This window comes from Mustela nivalis, assembly GCF_964662115.1.
Source record: "Mustela nivalis genome assembly, chromosome: 5".
Classification (NCBI taxonomy): domain Eukaryota; kingdom Metazoa; phylum Chordata; class Mammalia; order Carnivora; family Mustelidae; genus Mustela; species Mustela nivalis.
This window is the reverse complement of record NC_139024.1, coordinates 48,518,443-48,536,479: the sequence shown is the minus strand read 5'-3', so window position 1 is coordinate 48,536,479 and position 18,037 is coordinate 48,518,443. Positions and strand designations below refer to the sequence as shown.

The 18,037-nt window shown below is 42.1% G+C and overlaps 1 protein-coding gene across 2 annotated transcripts in view; it reads left to right on the top strand.

The window, feature by feature from the left end:
• The first annotated feature begins 1,891 nt into the window (after nt 1-1,891).
• BCKDHB (branched chain keto acid dehydrogenase E1 subunit beta) overlaps nt 1,892-18,037 on the top strand; it is a 217,720-nt gene continuing 201,574 nt past the window's right edge. The window contains exons 1-3 of one of the 2 annotated variants that reach the window (XM_082731185.1): nt 1,892-2,154; nt 13,424-13,501; nt 15,226-15,294. In XM_082731185.1, coding sequence (XP_082587311.1) covers nt 1,959-2,154; nt 13,424-13,501; nt 15,226-15,294 — 343 coding nt within the window. In that variant the 5' untranslated portion in view covers nt 1,892-1,958. The remainder of the gene's footprint in view (nt 2,155-13,423; nt 13,502-15,225; nt 15,295-18,037) is intronic. The other variant, XR_014311931.1, reaches the window with a different exon arrangement.

Genomic DNA, 18,037 nt, shown 5'->3' with positions numbered 1-18,037 from the left:
ACTCTTCTTAGACCAACATATGAAGACCTTGAAAATCTCCCTCTAATTTATCTTTCTGACTCCTGTCAATCCCTATCCTCCAAGTCTAGCAGCTACCAGTCTGTTTTTTCTCTTCTTGGAATGTATCATACTGTTCCTTCTGGCTCTGTTAACCTTTGTGGTTTTTTTTTTTTTTTTAATTTGTTTAGGATACTTTCCCCTCCCTCTGCCTGATAATTTCTACTCATCTTTTAGGTCCAGCTCAGCATTACTTCTAGAAGCATTCTTTTTTTAAAAAAAATATTTTATTTATTTATTTATTTGACAGATCACAAGTAGGCAGAGAAGCAGTCAGAGAGAGAAGGAGAGGGAGGAGAGAGAAGAGAGGGAAGCAGGCTCCCTGCTGAGCAGAGAGCTCGATGTGGGGCTCAGTCCCAGGACCCTGGGATCATGACCTGAGCCGAAGGCAGAGGCTTTAACCCACTGAGCCAGCCAGGTGCCCTCAGGCGCCCCACTTCAGACGCATTCTTGACTTCTAAAAACAGAGCTTATTGCTTTGCATGGTTCACTTTGTTCACACTGTTTTAGAGCCCCTAGGACATTGGAGTGTACTTATGTAATTTGTTTCCTTTCTCTAACAACTATGACATTCTTTTTTTATTACTATTATTATTATTATTATTATTATTTAGAGAGGGAGGGAGGGGGAGGAGGAGTAGAGGGAAAGGGAGAGAGAGAATCTTAACCAGGCTCCACACCCAGCAACAAGTCCCTCGTGGGTCTAAGAGTAGGAAGAGAAATAATGGATATATTGATGTAGGAGTAGGGATGATGGATATAATTCTGTTTCTCTCTTTAGCAGTTTTAAATTTCTGTCTCTCAGTCCCAATCAGAAAACAGGAGGTTGGTGCATCGCCTGGCCTTTGTCCTCATCCCATTTCTTCCGTCTCCTCCCTTGCCTCCCTTGTAAAAGCAAACATAGGTTGTGAGGCTAAGAATAACAGAAGAACATTTTTTCCCCCTCTTCCTTCTCTTCATTTTCTCCCACTCCTCTCCCAATTCCGTTTAGGGCCTGACCTTCCCCCCTCTCCTCTTCATCTCATGGAAGCACTTTCCACTTTTGTCTGTCATATTTTACTGTGATTTTTTAAATTCATGAGCAGGGAAGTTATCCTTTTAAGCATTTGGATTTTTAAAACTAAAATTTTTGAAATTGATTATTATAAACGTAAGTTAACGATTGGAATCTCAGGGTTTCTAAGCGATAATAAGCAGGTCAGGTCCTTTTTCCCGGCACCTGGGCAAAAATGCATCTGAATTCCTTTTAAATGAATTTGCAGGATGAAATCCGAGTTTACCTTTCTAACTCACCTCTAAATCCTGAAAAACAAAAGCAGTAAAAATGTTTACCTGCTTAGTAAGCATTCAAAGAGGCTCTGAATAAAGCGTGCAAACTGTGAGCAGTGATTCCCAGGTTTTTGAAAACCCAAACCAACGACCAATGCCAATCAGCAACCCTTTCCATCTTCTACTTATAAATTAATATACAAGAATAGGAGCGGATTAAAAAGGGTTACATTTTAAAAGAAAGTATAAATCTCAAAATGAAAAAGGAGGTAACAATGCAAATGACATCAGTAAAGAGCAACTCCAGGATTAAGAGTGAAACATTACGGAGCCGCGTCCGCGCGCCGTGGAACCCTGCAGTGACTCGGTGAGGCTCCACCTCCAGGAAGAATTTCATTGGAGCTCACCTGCTCGCTCGCCCCCGCCCCAAACCTTTTCCGCATGCGCACTACGGGCAAAGGCCTCTGGCCTCCTCTCGTCGCCTTCCCCACCCCCGAATTCCTAGCTCCGATTGGTCCGCTTCACGAGCCCTCCCCTTCGGTCCTACCAATATGGAAGTCGTCTCGGTGCTCCGCCCCTTCTGCCGGCAGTGTGGGGCGGCGTCGCTTGCAAGCCCGTTTTTGCAAGTGGGGATGGCGGCGTTGGCGGCGGCTGTCGGCGGGCTGTGGAGGCTGCGAGCGGCGGGGGCAGAAGGACAGTGGCGTCGGCTTCGAGGCGCGGGGCTGCTGCGGGGCTTGGTGCAGCCCGACTCGGCCACTGGGTTTGCGGCGCAGAGGAGGCATGTGGCTCACTTCACTTTCCAGCCGGACCCGGAGCCCCAGGAGTATGGTGAGCTGGGGGCTGCCCCGTCTGCTCCTGGTGCAACCCAGACTCCCAGGCCTGTGGCGGCCTCGCAAGGAGTGCCGTCCCGCTCGTGTGGACAGCGGGCGGCAGGCGGATCTCCTTGCATCTTGTTGTAATTCCTGCCCTGCTTTCTGGAGCCTACCTACTCTAGGGACTGACTGTGGTTTCCTCCTCGCTCTGTTTTTGTGACTGTACAACCCTTGAGAGGCATCCCCTCAGAACCCTCGAGATGGGTGAGAGGGCATGCCGCAGTCTGGAAGGGCAGAGGGTGGGAAGGTGGTGCCCAGGGAACGCCTACTTTTCTCAGTTCTCCATCCTTACTTTCCAGCCTTGGCCCTGGGTGTTGTCCTAGTTTGTACGGAGCTGGGCCATTAACCACAGGCACCGGTATTTAAAAGATTTTTTACTACTTATACTACTACTACTACTGCTGCTACTATTACTATTTTTGCTTTGTCAGGGAAGAGGAAGTGGAAGGACTAAGTAACTGAATTAATTTTCCCCAAGGTCATAGAACAGGTTGTTCCTGGAGATGGGAAAGAATCCAGGTTTCCAGGCTCCCAGGTTGAGCCCAGGACTGGGGTAGGCTGCCGCTTAGCTAAGGAGGGGTAATTGATGAAGGTGGGGGGGAAGAGGAGTCCCATCTAGTACTCTTCATTGGTAGGAGGGACATGTAGTAAACTCCTCACAGTATGACAATTGCATGACTTTTACCATTTCTTCTGCAAGTTATATGTAATCTCTGGAAATCTAGTGTCTATTATCAGAACAATGGAAACAGTAAGAGAACATTTACCTTTTTCTTGTCTGATGACTTCCTATGTACTAGATCTGGTTTTTTTTTTTAAAGATTTTATTTATTTATTTATTTGTCAGAGAGAGAGAGAGAGAGAGAGAGAGCGCACGCGCACGCACAAGCAGGCAGAGGTGGAGAGAGAAGCAGGGTCTCAGCCGAGCAAGGAGCCCGATGTGGGACTCGATCCCAGAACCCTGGGGCTGAAGACCGTGGCCCAACCGACTGAGTCACCCAGGTGTCCCTAGATCTGATATTTTTGGAAGGGTGTCTCTACTTGTGAATAATAGGTATGAATATATATTGAGTGCTTACCATAGGCAGGGACTGTGCTGAAAAATTTACATTCATTATTTCATTTGATGCTCAGGACAACCTTTGAGGTAGTTGATATTAACTGAAGTCTTGCGAGTTTGTCCAAGGTTACACAGAGAAGTTTGTGATAGCTTCTGCTTTGGATTTTAATTATTTAGATTCTAGAGCTTCCATTCTAAACAATGTGTTATAATGTGTGTAGATATGGTTTACTAAGAGGTGTGCCACTTTTGTAAAACAGTATATATCATAAAGGTGAATAGCAGTTTTTTCTCACCAACAGGATGAACCTTGAATTCTGTCTTCAAAACGAAGAAACTTTAGCCCAATACTTGAGAAATACAATATAGGTCTTCTTAATCTCCTCAGCCCCCTTTCATAATTGTGAAACTACTAAAACCCAGGTAGAATGATATTCACATTTATATGTTTGTCTTTATGAAAATAAAAATAAGTGCATGTTACAGATAATTTGGATAATAGAAAAAAGTAAGAAAAAGTAATCTCACCATCCACTACTGTTTGTGAATACTGCTAACATTTTGGTGTGTATCCTTCCAGGTCTTCCCTTTCAGTTTAGTGGAATTAAATTACTCCATTGATCAAATCAGTGGAATTAAATTTTTCCTGCAACCGGAGAGCTTTAACACAGATATAATCTGCATTATTTAATCAGAAGCGTTTTCCTATATGATTACATAGTTTTCATAACCTTCTTTAGAAAGTGGTATGTTCGGTGGTATGCTCACTTGGTTAAGTGTCTGCTGTCAGCTCAGGTCATGATCCCAGGGTCCTGGGATTGAGTCCTGCATTGGGCTCTTGCTCAGCAGAGAGCCTGTTTCTTATTCTCCCTCTTCTGCTTCCCCTGCTTGGGTGCGCTTTTTCTTTCTCTCTCTCAAATAAATAAATAAATAAATAAAACTTAAAAAAAGGGGTGGGGCAACCTGTTCCATGGAGTATAAACCCTCTAGTTCAGTGGTTAAGATCTTGGCACTGGAATCGGATTGTCCCAGGTTTGGTTTTGACCCTGTGACTACCTGTGACTCTGGATTACTCACTTACTGTCTCTAAGCCTCAGTTTCTTTGTAAACAAGGATTTTATAGTAACACCAACTTCAAAGATTATTATGAAGACTAAATGCAGACAGTTGTGTGCAATGTACTTAACCCAATTTGATTACTAAGAAGCACTCAGTAACTGGAAACTTTTAATGCTTTTTTTTTTTTTTTTTTTTTTTTAAAGATTTTATTTATTTATTTGACAGAGAGAAATCACAAGTAGGCAGAGAGGCAGGCAGAGAGAGAGAGGAGGAAGCAGGCTCCCTGCTGAGCAGAGAGCCTGATGCGGGACTCGATCCCAGGACCCTGAGATCATGACCTGAGCCGAAGGCAGCGGCTTAACCCCTGAGCCACCCAGGCGCCCCAATGCTTTTGCTTTATATTTTTGCACTGTTATAAATAATGCAGAGAGAAACATTTCATGTATCCTTTATGTATCTGAGATTATTTAGGATAAAGTCCTAGGGATGAAATTTCTGATTCAAAGGAATAGTTTAATGGATTTTTAATACAAAGTTCAAATTACAGTTTATACTTCCATCTGCATGTATAAGAGTGTGAGTATTGGGTGTCATGATAAAATCACAATTGTGCTGTGATACTGTGATTTATAATAAGAAGTACTTATTGGTCTTTGTCCCCTTTTCCGGCACAGAGCTCCTAAATCTTTGAAATTTCCTTTGATGAGAGCAATAAAGGTGTTTTGTTACACTGATGGTAACTGTTTAAAATCTCCCAGTTCATCCAAGAAGGGAAGCTGGTGACTAGAGGAATCAATTGTGTGATAAGAGGGCTGGACTTTCAGTCCCACCCCGACCTCTGTGGAGGGGAAAGGTTCTGGAGGTTGAATGAATTTAATCAGTTATGCCTATGTAATGAGACCTCCTTTGAAAACCCAAAAGGATGGGGTTCAGAGAGCATTTGGGTTGGTGAATAGGTAGACATTCAGGGATAGTGGCATGCTCAGAGACCATGGGAGCTCTATGCCCTTTATCCATACCTTGCCCTGTGCATCTCTTCCCTCTGGCTGTTTCTGAGTTACATCCTTTTATTATAAACCCTTTGCAGTTGCACTGGGGGAGGCAGACAGCCCTAGGAATCAAGGGTAGACCCAAGAGTCCTTTTCCTGTGGGGATGAAGGTCTTCTTTTCAGTATTAGAATTTGTAGAGAAGGGAACAACATGAGTAAAGCATAGGGTTTTATGAGGGATGAGGAGGAGTGAGTTTGTTTGGAGGAAAAAAGAGGAGGGATAGGAAATAAGTGTGGAAAGCCAGAAGAAAGGTTGAGGGAGAGAAAAGATTGACTCTATCCAATGTAGCTTTCACTGTGCTGGGTGCATTACATTATGTATGTAATACATTCGGGTTCAGGTTAAATTCTGTGGGCTGTGGAGGGCCATCGCTTGTGTAGTTAAGAGAGTGATTTGCAAAGTGCTTGTGTAATATTAAGAGGAGAGTTTGTAGAATTAATGAAAGGAAAGTAAGGATGCAGAGAGATTAGTCAGAGGGATATCGTACTGTCCATGTGGAGATATAATTGGGGAATGTCAGTGGGGATGGTTGTGTGTTTTGAAGGAATTGACTAGAGCTGGTGCTGTTTTGCCTGTGGGGGCCAGGGGAGGGGTATTAAAGATTACTTGACATTTTTAGCCTGAGAGTCTGAAAGGATGGTAGAATGGTGGTATCACTGATACGAATGAGGAATGCTGGAAGAGAGAAGCATGTTGTTGGAGAGAAGATGATGGAGGTTTGGATGTGTTGATTGGATGTCTTAGTATGTTTGGGCTGCTATAACAAAAATACCGTAGACTAGTGACTTATAAACAACTATGAATAATTTGTTTCTCACAGTTCTAGAGGGTGGGAAGTCCAAGATCAAGGAATTGACAGATACAGTGTCTGATGAGGCCCTGCTTCCTGGTTCTTAGCTGGTTGTCTTCTCACTGTAGCCTCACATGGTGGAAGGGAGCTCTATGGGGTCTCTTTCTGTGACAGCATGAGGAGGGCTCCACCTTCATGACCTGTTCCTCTCCGGAAGCCCTATCTCTAAATACCATCATATTGGGGATGAAGGATGTTTCAACTTACGAATGTGAGGGGTACACAAACATTTATTCCATAGCATTTGAAGTGTTGGCAGAATATAGTATTATGAGGTAGGCTCCTCTGAGTACTAGTCTGGCACCAACACAACCATGTCAAAAGTTGGGAACATTTGAGACCAGATAATTCTCTCCATGTGTCTTTTCTCTGGCTTATTTAGAATCACCCCAAATCATGTCCTTGCTGTTTTTTCTTCCTACTCTGTGTTTCCTTGTTCTGACTTTATCATTGCCCATCCATGGTACTCCAGAGAATGGTAATAATGACGACGGCAGACACTTTTATCAGAACTTACCAGGTACCAGACACTATTCTGAGTGCCTTTCATGCAGCAATTCATTTAATCCTCTTGTAACAGCGCTGGGGTTGAGATCCTGCTATCATCCACATTTTATTGTAAAGAAATTTAGATGTAAAGAGGTTAAACTTCTACTTTTTTTTTTTTTTAAGATTTTATTTATTCATTTGAGAGAGAGTGGTGAGTGAGTGGGTTGGGGGTGGGGAGGAGCAGAGGAAGATGGAGAAGCAGACTCTGCGCTGAGCATGGAACCTGACATGGAGCTCAATCTCACGGCCCTGAGATCATGACCTGAGCCAAAATCAGGAGTCCAGTGCTTAACCACCTTAACCCAGGCACCCCTCTACTTTTTGACATTTGCACTGTATTGCTCCCCAAGAACACATTTGGGCCTCTCCCTGTCCCTGATTTTAGGCATTATGTGTATGTGTAGGTTTCTTTATTCATTCGGTGCATTTTAATTTTCTCCTGGTTGCTAAACTTTGTGCTACATGCTTAGCACAAAACACAAATGTGGGTATGGACCTGTCCTCATGGAATTAGAAGTCTAGTGGGGAAGATGGACAAAAAATAGCAAGCAAATGCATACTTAAGTCAATCCCAGTTGCAATAAATGACATGTAAGAAATGTTCAGCTGCTAGGAAAGAGAATAATAGTGATCTAGTGAGACCCCTAAGAAGAGGTAGCATTTAACTAAGCTCTAAGGGATGAGGAAGGAGTATCCAAGGAGTGTGAAGGGGGTGCCAGGCAGAGACCCAGCATGCGTGAAAGAGCTTGGTTTGGTGGAATTGAGAGAGGAGTCAGGTGCTGAGCCTTGCGGGAAGAGTGATACACAATAGGACTTTTGAGGTGGGCAGATATGAGATCAAGTAGGCCTTTGTGGACCTGATGGAGTGGGGCTTTATTCTGGGTGCAGTCAGAGAACCTAAAAGATTTTGAGCAGAGGAGTCACATGACATGCATTGCTTTATCGGACTTTAGTGTAGTAGTGGTCTGATGAATGAGGGAAGAAGGAGTAGAAGTGAGGTGGTGGTCCTATGGACTATTCGAATGTTTGTGTCTCCCCCATCCTCTGAGTCCTGTTTTGAAGCCTTAATCCCCAGTCTGTACTTAGAGATGGAGGACACTGGAGGTAATTAGGTTGTGAGGGTGGAGCCTTCATGAATGGGATTAAAACCCTTATAAAAAGAGACACAAGAGAGATTATCTCTCTGCCATGTGAGGATGCAGCAAGAAGATGGCCTTCTGCAAACTAGGAAGAGGATCTTTATCAGAAACTCACCTTGGTCTTGGACTTCCTTCCCAACCTCCAGAAGAGTGAGAAGTAAGTTTATGTTGTTTAAGCCACTCTGTGGTGTTTTGTTAAAGCAGCCAGAGCTAGCTAAGGCAGGACATTAGGAGGTGGTTTTCAGGAACAAGAAAGAAATGGTGAGTTCTGGAATTCAGACATTGTAGTACTAGATTTTAAGCTCTAGTTTGGAAGTAATATATATCCAAAGATATATCTGAAGTATAAATCTTTGGAAGAAGCTTTATTTTGGAAGTAGGATTGGAAGTGTTGGATTCAAGAAATGAGAAAAAGGAAGACATTCAAGGGTGCTTCCTCAGTTTATGGCTTGGACAGTTGAGTGGAGGACAGGGCTGTTAGCTAAGATGGAAAAGACTGGTTTTGGGAGCAGACATTGAGGTCAGTTACGTGCTTACCGAGTTAGAAAGGCCTGACACCCACCTGGGGAACTGGTGACTGTGCCTGTGAAGTCAGAAGGTCAGAGGAAAGGTCTGGATTGGAGAAACACATTTGGGAGTCACTAGTATATAGAAAACTTTAAAACCATTTAGAGACCGAGTAGGGAAGGCCAAAGGAAGGGAAGCAGTTCTAGCTCCTCATACCATGACATAAATTACCAGGTGCTCTGAGGGTTCCTAGCCATAATCTCTTCAACTTTAAGGCTTTCTTAGGTCCTCCCAATTTTAGCCTCAGGTAACAGTCTCCTCGCTGCCCCCCCCTCCCTTTACTGGCACCTTAAAAAGGGCAATTTGTGATTATGGATCCTTTATTTATATTTTATTTATTTATTTCTTTTTAAAAGATTTTATTTATTTATTTGACACACAGAGATCACAAGGAGGCAGAGAGGCAGGCAGAGAGAGAGAGGAGGAAGCAGGCTCCCTGCTGAGCAGAGAGTCTGATGCGGGGCTGGATCCCAGGACTCTGGGATCATGACCTGAGCCAAAGTCAGAGGCTTTAACCCACTGAGCCACCCAGGCGCCCCAATTTTGTTTTACTTATTTTTTTAAAGATCTTATTTATTTGAGAGAGAGAGCGAGAGAGCGAGAGACAGCACAGAAGGAGAGTGAGAGGGAGAAGCAGACACCCTGCTGAGCAGGGAGCTTGACGCAAGGCTCCATCCCAGGACCCGGAGATCATGACCTGAACTGAAGGCAGACACTTAACTGACTGAGCCCCTCAGGTGCCCTTCATCCTTCATTTACATTTTAATATAAAATGTTCTGTCCCTCATATTTGAATTCTCTATGAAACTTACTTTATGGGGTAGAGGTTGGGAAACCCGGTAACAGGGTTTGGAATGGGATAGAGATACACATCTGGCATATACAAAGGGATTCCTGGAGAACGGGGCATCTGGAGGGGTAGAAGAGGTTTTGTTGGGAGAAAATAGGTAGTTTCCTAGGCATCCTTCCATTTCACAGTATGGTTAGTGCCAGATTATGCCACTAAAATCATGCATTCATCATGCTTCAACAGGCATATACTGATTGTCATGTTTGGGTGAGGCCCTCAGTGCTGAGCTTTCTAAGGGATAGGACATGAAAATGCTGTGCTGCACAGGTGTGTCCCAAGTATGAGGCAGCTCAGAGGAAGGCCAGTGCTGAATATGCTGGAAGATCCTTTGGTTTCTGAAAGGAGACCCTCACTTTCCATGTCACAGCTGTGTCTTTTTATTCATGGTCTAACCATAGACCCACTTACTGTCTACGTGCCCTGCTGTTGACCTTGTTTATTGCTAAGCACTGCTCCTTGGGCACCCATTTGCTCCTTTTGTCTCCATATTCTAGTCCTGGGAAGACTTCTCCCTTCCTCCCTTAGTGCTACTGGATACTGAATAGTTACTCAGTAACTGCATACTCCGCCTCAGTGTCACTTCTGCCTCCTTCCCCTTCCCCTGCAGTCTGACTGAATTGTAACATCGGTAGAGATTTTTTTCCTACTGTATGTCTTTATCTTTAAGTGGTTGATGAACAATTTACTTTGTATATTTTATCTTTATTGAACTAGTCTCCTGTGGTTCCTTGTTCAGTCATTCATTCTGCAAATAGCTATCGAGCACCTACTACATGTCAGGCATTGTTATAAGCACTAAGCATATACTTCTGATCAAAAGCAGGTAAGAATCCCTGCCCTCTTGGGGCTTCTGCTCTATCGTGTTCCTTATATTCCACCGACACTACCTTACATGCCGCTTTATCTTTGCAGCAGTGATAATGACCTGGTTTTTCACAATGCTCTACTTAGGACAATTTCAAGTGATTGGCTCACTGCAGTGGGTACCAATGGGTATCCATTAGCTGGTATCCCTGACTAGGGAAATTGCACTGCTGTGTCTGTTTTAGTTTTGTTTTAACTTTTTATCTTGGAAATAAGAGTTATCAGCCTAGTTTTGAAATTCAACAGCCATTTATTAATACTGGTAATTGTATAATTTGGCAGCGGTGTTTAATAATTTCTTACTGTTCTTTTTTTAAAATATTTTATTTATTTATTTGACAGAGATCACAAGTAGGCAGAGAGGCAGGCAGAGAGAGAGAGGAGGAAGCAGGCTCCCCACGGAGCAGAGAGCCCAATGTGGGGCTCAATCCCAGGACCCTGGGATCATGACCTGAGCTGAAGGCAGAGGCTTTAACCCACTGAGCCACACAGGCGCCCCTCTTACTGTTCTTAGTTACACATACTACAGATTGATACATACTTTATCATGAGAGAATGTAGGCATATCTTATCAATGGTCTTTAATATAACCTGTAGGAGAATAAGTAATTCTAATGTGAATAAATATTTAAAGTGATCTCACCTGTGAATAATTTGTGATTTTTTTTTTCCCCCTGACCTATTTATAGACCACACTGCAACTTTAATAATAATTGAAAGATAGCTATTGCTGAGGGGTGCTTAGGTGGCTCAGTTTGTTAAGGGACTGCCTTCAGCTCAGGTCATGATCTGGAGTCCAGGGATCAAGTCCTGCATCTGTTCTGCTTTGGGCTCCCTGCGCAGTGGGGAGCCTGCTTCTCCCTCTGAACCTCCCCAATGCTGCTTGTGCTCTCTCTCTCATTCTCTCTCTCTTTCTCAAATGAATTAAAAAAAAAGAAAGAAAGATAGCTGTTGCTCTACTAAAAATTATTTAAAATTTTTTATTTATTTGACAGAGAGAGAGATCACAAGTAGGCAGAGAGGCAGGCAGAGAGAGAGAGGGGGAAGTAGGCTCCCTGCTGAGCAGAGAGCCCAATGCAGGGCTCTATCCCAGGACCCTGAGATCATGACCTGAGCCCAAGGCAGAGGCTTAACCCACTGAGCCACCCAGGCACCCCAATTATTTAAATCTTTTAAAAGCATCTAGTAGCATAGAAGTTAATCCAAACCCCTAAAATTTTGAATCTGTTGAAAAAAAAAGTACTCAGGAGTGGAAATTTTTGTGCTTACATGGAAATAAAACCTTTAAATAACCTTACTTAAAAATTATTTTCCTACAAGGTGAATAGATTCCTTGTGGGTAATTAAGCAGTACTTTCCAGATTTACTTGATATGATTTTTATTATTAAAGTCTTTGCTTTTTTTGTACTTCAAACTCATTGAACAGCAATGGAATAAGATGTCTTGGAGGCATTCCAGATTAATTCAGATGGTCAGCACACTTGGAATAAATTCCACTTTAGATATTTAGGCATTTTTCTCCTTCTTAGGTTCTTAGCTATGAACATCATAATAGACAAAAATCTTGCTCTAGGAAATGTATGAAATAGGAGGAAATATGGGAATGTCATGGTGGTGGGAAAAAATAATTTACCCCTAACCATTGTCATCTGATGCTGAGCACCAATAAGTACTTTTAAAGAGGCTTTATACAATAAAGAATGATTTAAGGCAAGTATCTATTAAATAATACAGCCTTAGCTTGAAGAAAAATAAATTATGAAGTCATCATGGACGTGTGGTGTGATTATATCCCCTTTGGCGTTCATGGCATAACAATACTTGAATGAATTCCTATTATCCTCACCAAAAAATAAGAGTAGAAACGGCCTTTATTTTCAGCAGAGAGGGCAGCAGGACAGATCTGAGTGAGTACTGCTAAGACCTGAACCCCAGGCATTCAGCAGTGTGGAAGGGGTCAAAAGGTTGAGTGACAGTGGGTGATGGATGATGATGGTGTCATAGGTCAGAGCCTGCTGTGGATCCAGGCTGGGCTTGGGATGAGGATGGGTCTCCAGGAAAAAGGTGAGTGGCCAGTGTGTGTCACAGCCAGAGTGTTGATGGCAGCAGCCACTGCTGTGACCCATACTGTGAATCAGGCTGTGGCTTTTGGGACGACCCCAGGCTGCCGAGGAACACAAAGGTTAGATGGGACAGTAGTCAAGGGTAATTAGGTGTTCAAGGGATTTGCTCCCAGCATGGCTGTGGGTTAAAGTGAACACTAGTGCACAGATCAGGCACTAAAGTGAAGATGGCCTTTGGGGCAGAGAAGATTGAGGCAGAAGCTTTCCTCTGCCCTCAAGACTGTTTTTGGAGAGGAGCTGATCTCAAGTTCTGGGATATGTGTGGGCTCTGGACAGCACCAAGACTGAAAACTCTAAAGTAATGTTTCTGAATTCTAACACTTGGAAGTTTATTAAATAAATTTTTATATAATTCAGGATAATACCAAGGTTGAGATGAAGGACATGGGTGAAGTCCAGAGTCTAATAGTAAATAGCTCCTACTTATTTAGCATGCACTGTGTCAGGTCCTATTCTGAGTGTTTTCCGTGTATTATTTCATTTCACCGTCCTATCAGTTGAGTAAGGGAGCCAGAAGTTGGCTTTCAGAGATTCTAGCAAGACAGTGGAAGGACCGAGACTGGTGTGTTGATGCCTGGGATTGTAGTATTCTCCAAACACCAGCAAGTTCTGAGTGCTAACATTTATCATTAGCCTTCCTCCCTCATCGTTCTATGGTCCATGACCATTTGCTGTTACCGGCATATTTGACGTGTGCCTCTGGTCATTGTGCACTTTCTATGAGGATAGCCTTCACCCCTGCCCAGTGTCTTTCCAGAGCACTTCACTCTGGCTGGTTCTTTTTTCCAACTTCCCATCACTTTTATTTATTGTCTATACACATTTGGTGACTTGATTAAATTCCTTTTTCCTTTTTTATACTTGTTTTTTCATTGTTTAGTAAGTGTAAATTTTGCTTCATCATCAAGTGCAGAACTCTATATTGCTTTTGTATTTTCTGCAAAACCAGCCTCTTTGTGACTCATCCAGTAAATTCACATAGGATATTCTATACTTTCTGTTCTTTGATTTTAATCATGTTGTAACCAACTGTTAAGAAACTGGCTATTTTTTATACATCTTACGATGTAGGAAATGTTACTTAAAATTTTTTCTTTTTTTAAATTTTCACAGGGCAAACTCAGAAAATGAATCTTTTCCAGGCGATAACAAGTGCCTTGGATAACTCATTGGCTAAAGATCCTACTGCAGGTAAACTTCCTTTGTGTGTGAGTGTGGTAGCTGTGTTAATTCAGATTGAAAATTTGCTGGAAATACTGCATCTGAAGCTCAATGGTTAACATAGGTCTGCCTGAAATTTTTTAAATGATCTGGTCAAATGATTAAAGTCAAATAATCAGATTATGGTATTAACACATTTTTAAAATCAGTTCATTATGAATTAGTTCTCATGTATATCTGACATAATCAAGTCAACTTTTGCCCATAGTATTTGTGGTCCTGATATTATATTAATATTTTCTGAATTGATACCTAATACGTACTTCTGTTTCTCCAGCATATAGGAAAAAAACAGGAAGTACCCCTTGATTCAGATTTATGAATTTGTTTATGACATGAAGATTTGGTTCCACGCTTTCCTTTGATATAGTCATCCCACTTACAAGATTTTTTTGAAATAATTTTAGTATTTGTAAATAACTTTATCTTATTAAATTTAATTATTGGTATAAAAACAGTTGTTTTGCTATATGTTTCCTCAATTTGGTTGGCTTTTCTTCACATATACGTGTGTGTGTGTGTGTATGAATACGTGCGCTAGTATGTATGAATATATATACTTTTATATATTAGTATATAATATATACTATAGACTATATATAAATATATATATCTAGTATGCCTTGGGCTTCCACTTGAGAATCCTTAGTTTTGTTTTGTTTTTTTTTTTAAAGATTATTTATTTATTTGACAGACAGAGATCACAAGTAGGCAGAGAAGCAGGCAGAGAGAGAGGAGGAAGCAGGATACGTGCTGAGCAGAGAGCCTGATGCGGGGCTCGACCCCAGGACCCTAAGACCATGACCTGAGCCGAAGGCAGAGGCTTAACCCACTGAGCCACCCAGGTGCCCGAGAATCCCTAGTTTTAAGGTCAAGTGAACAAGGGGTTAATTTGTTAGGAGGAAGTGAGCGCTATACTATTGGATGATGAGATCTTGCTTTGTTTGAATGTCATCTGAGAATGATTGATCTTGAAGAGTAAAGAAGGGTGAATTTCCTAAGGTCCACGAAGCTGGTTAGGTGTTCATAGATTCAGCTATGTGAACACCCATTTTTATTGTCCTTGGCCTTGCTCAATACCTGCCGCCATACTTGCCTCCTTTTACACCATTTAGGTCCTTTTCCTACTTGTGACTATTCTCTCAGCTTGGAATGCTTTCCCTTCAGCCCTTCAGATTGTTGCCTTGCATTGTAGACCATGTTTGAATGAGAGCCACTGGCAGGGGACTTGAGCTTGGAGTGTGAGTCAGTTCTGCCACTTGCTGTCCTACTGGTTAAGTTACTTTACTACTGCTCTGGGTGAAACAAGATGACATTTTAGATAAGTGCTTCTTCATCAATTGGGGCAATTTTAATCTCCCTTCTTCCTCTTACGTTTAACAAAGTCTGGAGACACTTTTGGCTGTCACGACTCTGTGTGTGTGGGTGTGTGTGTGTGTGTGTGTGCAGTGGGTGACAACTGTCATCCACTGGGTAGAGGCCAGGGATGCTGCTCTATGTCTACAATGCACAGAACAGGCTGCTACAGTGAAATAATTACTCGGTCCAAACTGTCAGTAATGTTGAAGTTGAGAAACCTTGATTTAAACTTCTAATCCATTTCTGTTTTCTGACTTAAGGTGTAAACATTTTTCATTGTCAGTATCACTTAAGGGTTATTAAATAAAACATGTTTTGTAAACATTGTTTTTCAGTAATATTTGGTGAAGATGTTGCTTTTGGTGGAGTCTTTAGATGTACTGTCGGCTTGCGAGACAAATATGGTAAGTCACTATCTTTTTATATGAATAGTATTCTTGTATAATTTTTTCTTAAATATGTTGAAGATACAAAAGATGCCTGTTCCATTGTTTGCTGGATTCTTATTGTACACATAGTTGTTGTTTTTGTTTTTATTTTTGTTGGTTTGTTTTCCATTTCCGTAGCCATCTACAGAATCTGTTGGCTTGGGTTTCTCTGAATGTGTTCTAATTGCAGTATCTCTCTGATCTGGTTCAGATCACACATATTAGAGATGCCAAAATCATCTTCATTAAATGTATTAGTTTATTATGTCATTCAAATCTAGGAGGCTTTGATCTCTTACTACTGCCAGCAATTTTGTTTCCAGTGTCTCTAGTTCAAGATTCTGCCCTACTGGTCTTTGCTAATAGAGTTCATCTTTTATTTCCTATATTAGGGTTCTCCAGAGATTAGAAGCACTAGGATATATTGTATCTATGTATGTGTGTGTATATGTATGTGTATTATATATGCATCTATTTCTGTTTGTCTTTATATGTATCTCCCTATTTCTATACCTGTATCTAATGCCTACACATATATATATATTGAGAAAGAGAGAGAGAGATTTACTTTTTAAGGAATTGGCTCACATAATAAGGGGGCTGGCAAGTCTGAAATCTGTAGGGCAAGCCAGCAAGCTGGAAGCCCAGGCAGGGTTTCTCTGTTGCAGTTTTCAGGCCGAATTTCTTCTTGTTGGGGAAGCCTGTCTTTTTTCCTAAGGCCTTCAAATGATTGGGTGAAGGTCATCCATATTGTGAAGGGCTATCCGCTTTACTGACAGTCTAGTGATTTAAATGTTAATCACATCTAAAGAACACATTCGCAGCAATATCCGCACCGGTATTTGATCAAGTAACTGGGTACCATCATCTAGCCAAGCTGACACATGTGATTTACCATCCCTCACTCAAAAAAAAATTTTACCATCCCATTATTCTTCCACATGTTTTACCTCAGCTGATCTGTCTTTTGCTTGGCCTGGGATTGATTTTTGCCAGTTGCTTTTCCTCATTTCATTTGACTCAGACTTCAAGCAGAGTGCACTTTGGCGGATCCCAGCATCCTCCCTCCTGACTTGCTGTGTGAGGAATATATTTCAACTCCTTACTGTTAGGGATGACCTTGAGGTGCTTTGACTTTTTGTTTCTTCCCTCAGTCTTACCTCAAATGGGAGTCAGCCAAGTGGTTAAGTTCAGGGGGAAGAGTTGACGTCTCCCTTTCTTTTTACCTTTGTCACTGTTCTCTAAAGCTCATGGGTGCAGTCGGCAGGGAGAGTCTTTCTGATTTTTTCCCCTAACTGTTGTTCCTTCTTTTCCTACTGTTCTCTGAGGTTCTGTTATACTTGAATCTAAGACATCATGGCATGTTCCACCTTACTTACCGAGAGGGTCTCTTCTCTTTATAGCAGATGGATTTTCTGAGAGCTGTCCCTCTGCTTTCTCCTATTTCTAACAGCTTTTCAGAGATTGAGGTACCTCAATCTCAACTATCTCACACTGTCTCAGTTCCAGCTCATTTGGATGCCTACAAACTTTAGCTCTTTAAAAAAAAAATTAAAAGCCTTTGCACCTTTTATTTCAAAAGCAATGCATATGCATTAAAGAAAATTTAGAAAATATAGAAAAGGAGAAACATAAAATTGTCCATACTTCTGGAGATAACCAGAGAAAACCAAGGTACCACTCTTGGTTTACATACTTCTAGACCATATTTGAATATATCTGAGTATGTTTGCATATATTAAATAATGTTTAAAACATAGAATTAGGGGTGCCTGGGTAGTTGTTAAGCATCTGCCTTAGGCTCAGGTCATGAGCTCAGGGTCCTGGGATCAAGCCCTGCATTGGGCCACCTGCTCAGTGGGAAGCCTGCTTCTCCCTCTTCCACTCCCCCTGCTCGTGTTCCCTCTCTCAATGCCTCTCTCTCTGTCAAATAAATAAATAAAATCTTAAAAAACAAGCAAATATAGAATTATACTTTTGTTTTCTTCTTAGGGTTTTCAGCTCTGCTTATGTTGCTCTCCTGTTCTTGCCTGTTGTCTCCTTTATTGCCATTGGCGCCCTCTGCATATTCATCATAGTTGTTTTAAATCCCTGGTCTGGTAATTGCAGTCTCTGCCCTGTCTGGTTCTGATGCTTGCTCTGGCTCTTCAAATTGTGATATTGCCTTTTAGTATGCCCTGTAATTTTCTCTCACTAGCTGGACATGATGCACTGGGTGAAAGGAACTGCTATAAATAGGTCTTCAGGGATGTGTGGTGAGGTGTATGGGGAAGGGACATATTCTGTAACCCTGTTTAGGTCTCGGTCCTTTATTGAGCCTCTGCCTCTGGACTGTGAACTTCACAGGTGTGTTTTCCTCTCTCTCAGGTGGGCCAGGAGGCCTGGAGCTGACTGGAGTTGGACATATTCCTTCCCCCAGGTCAATTACAGTCTGACAATAAATACCCAGCAGATTAGGCTCTGGTTAACTGGTTTCCCTTGAAGTCAGGCCTTTTTAAGAAGGGAGTGCTCTGGTGTATTTCAAAATGGTTCCTTGTGCACTTCCCCAGCTGGAAGCAAGAGGGCATTTTTCTCACGTGTTTATCATAGGAACCTGGTGGAGCTCCTAGAGGTAAGCCTCACAAAACTGGGGAGGCCTTCTTAGGTTGGACTGGATTCCCTGGAGTTTTTAACTCTCAGGCTTGTCCACACTGAGCCTCCAGCCATTCCTCATTCACCG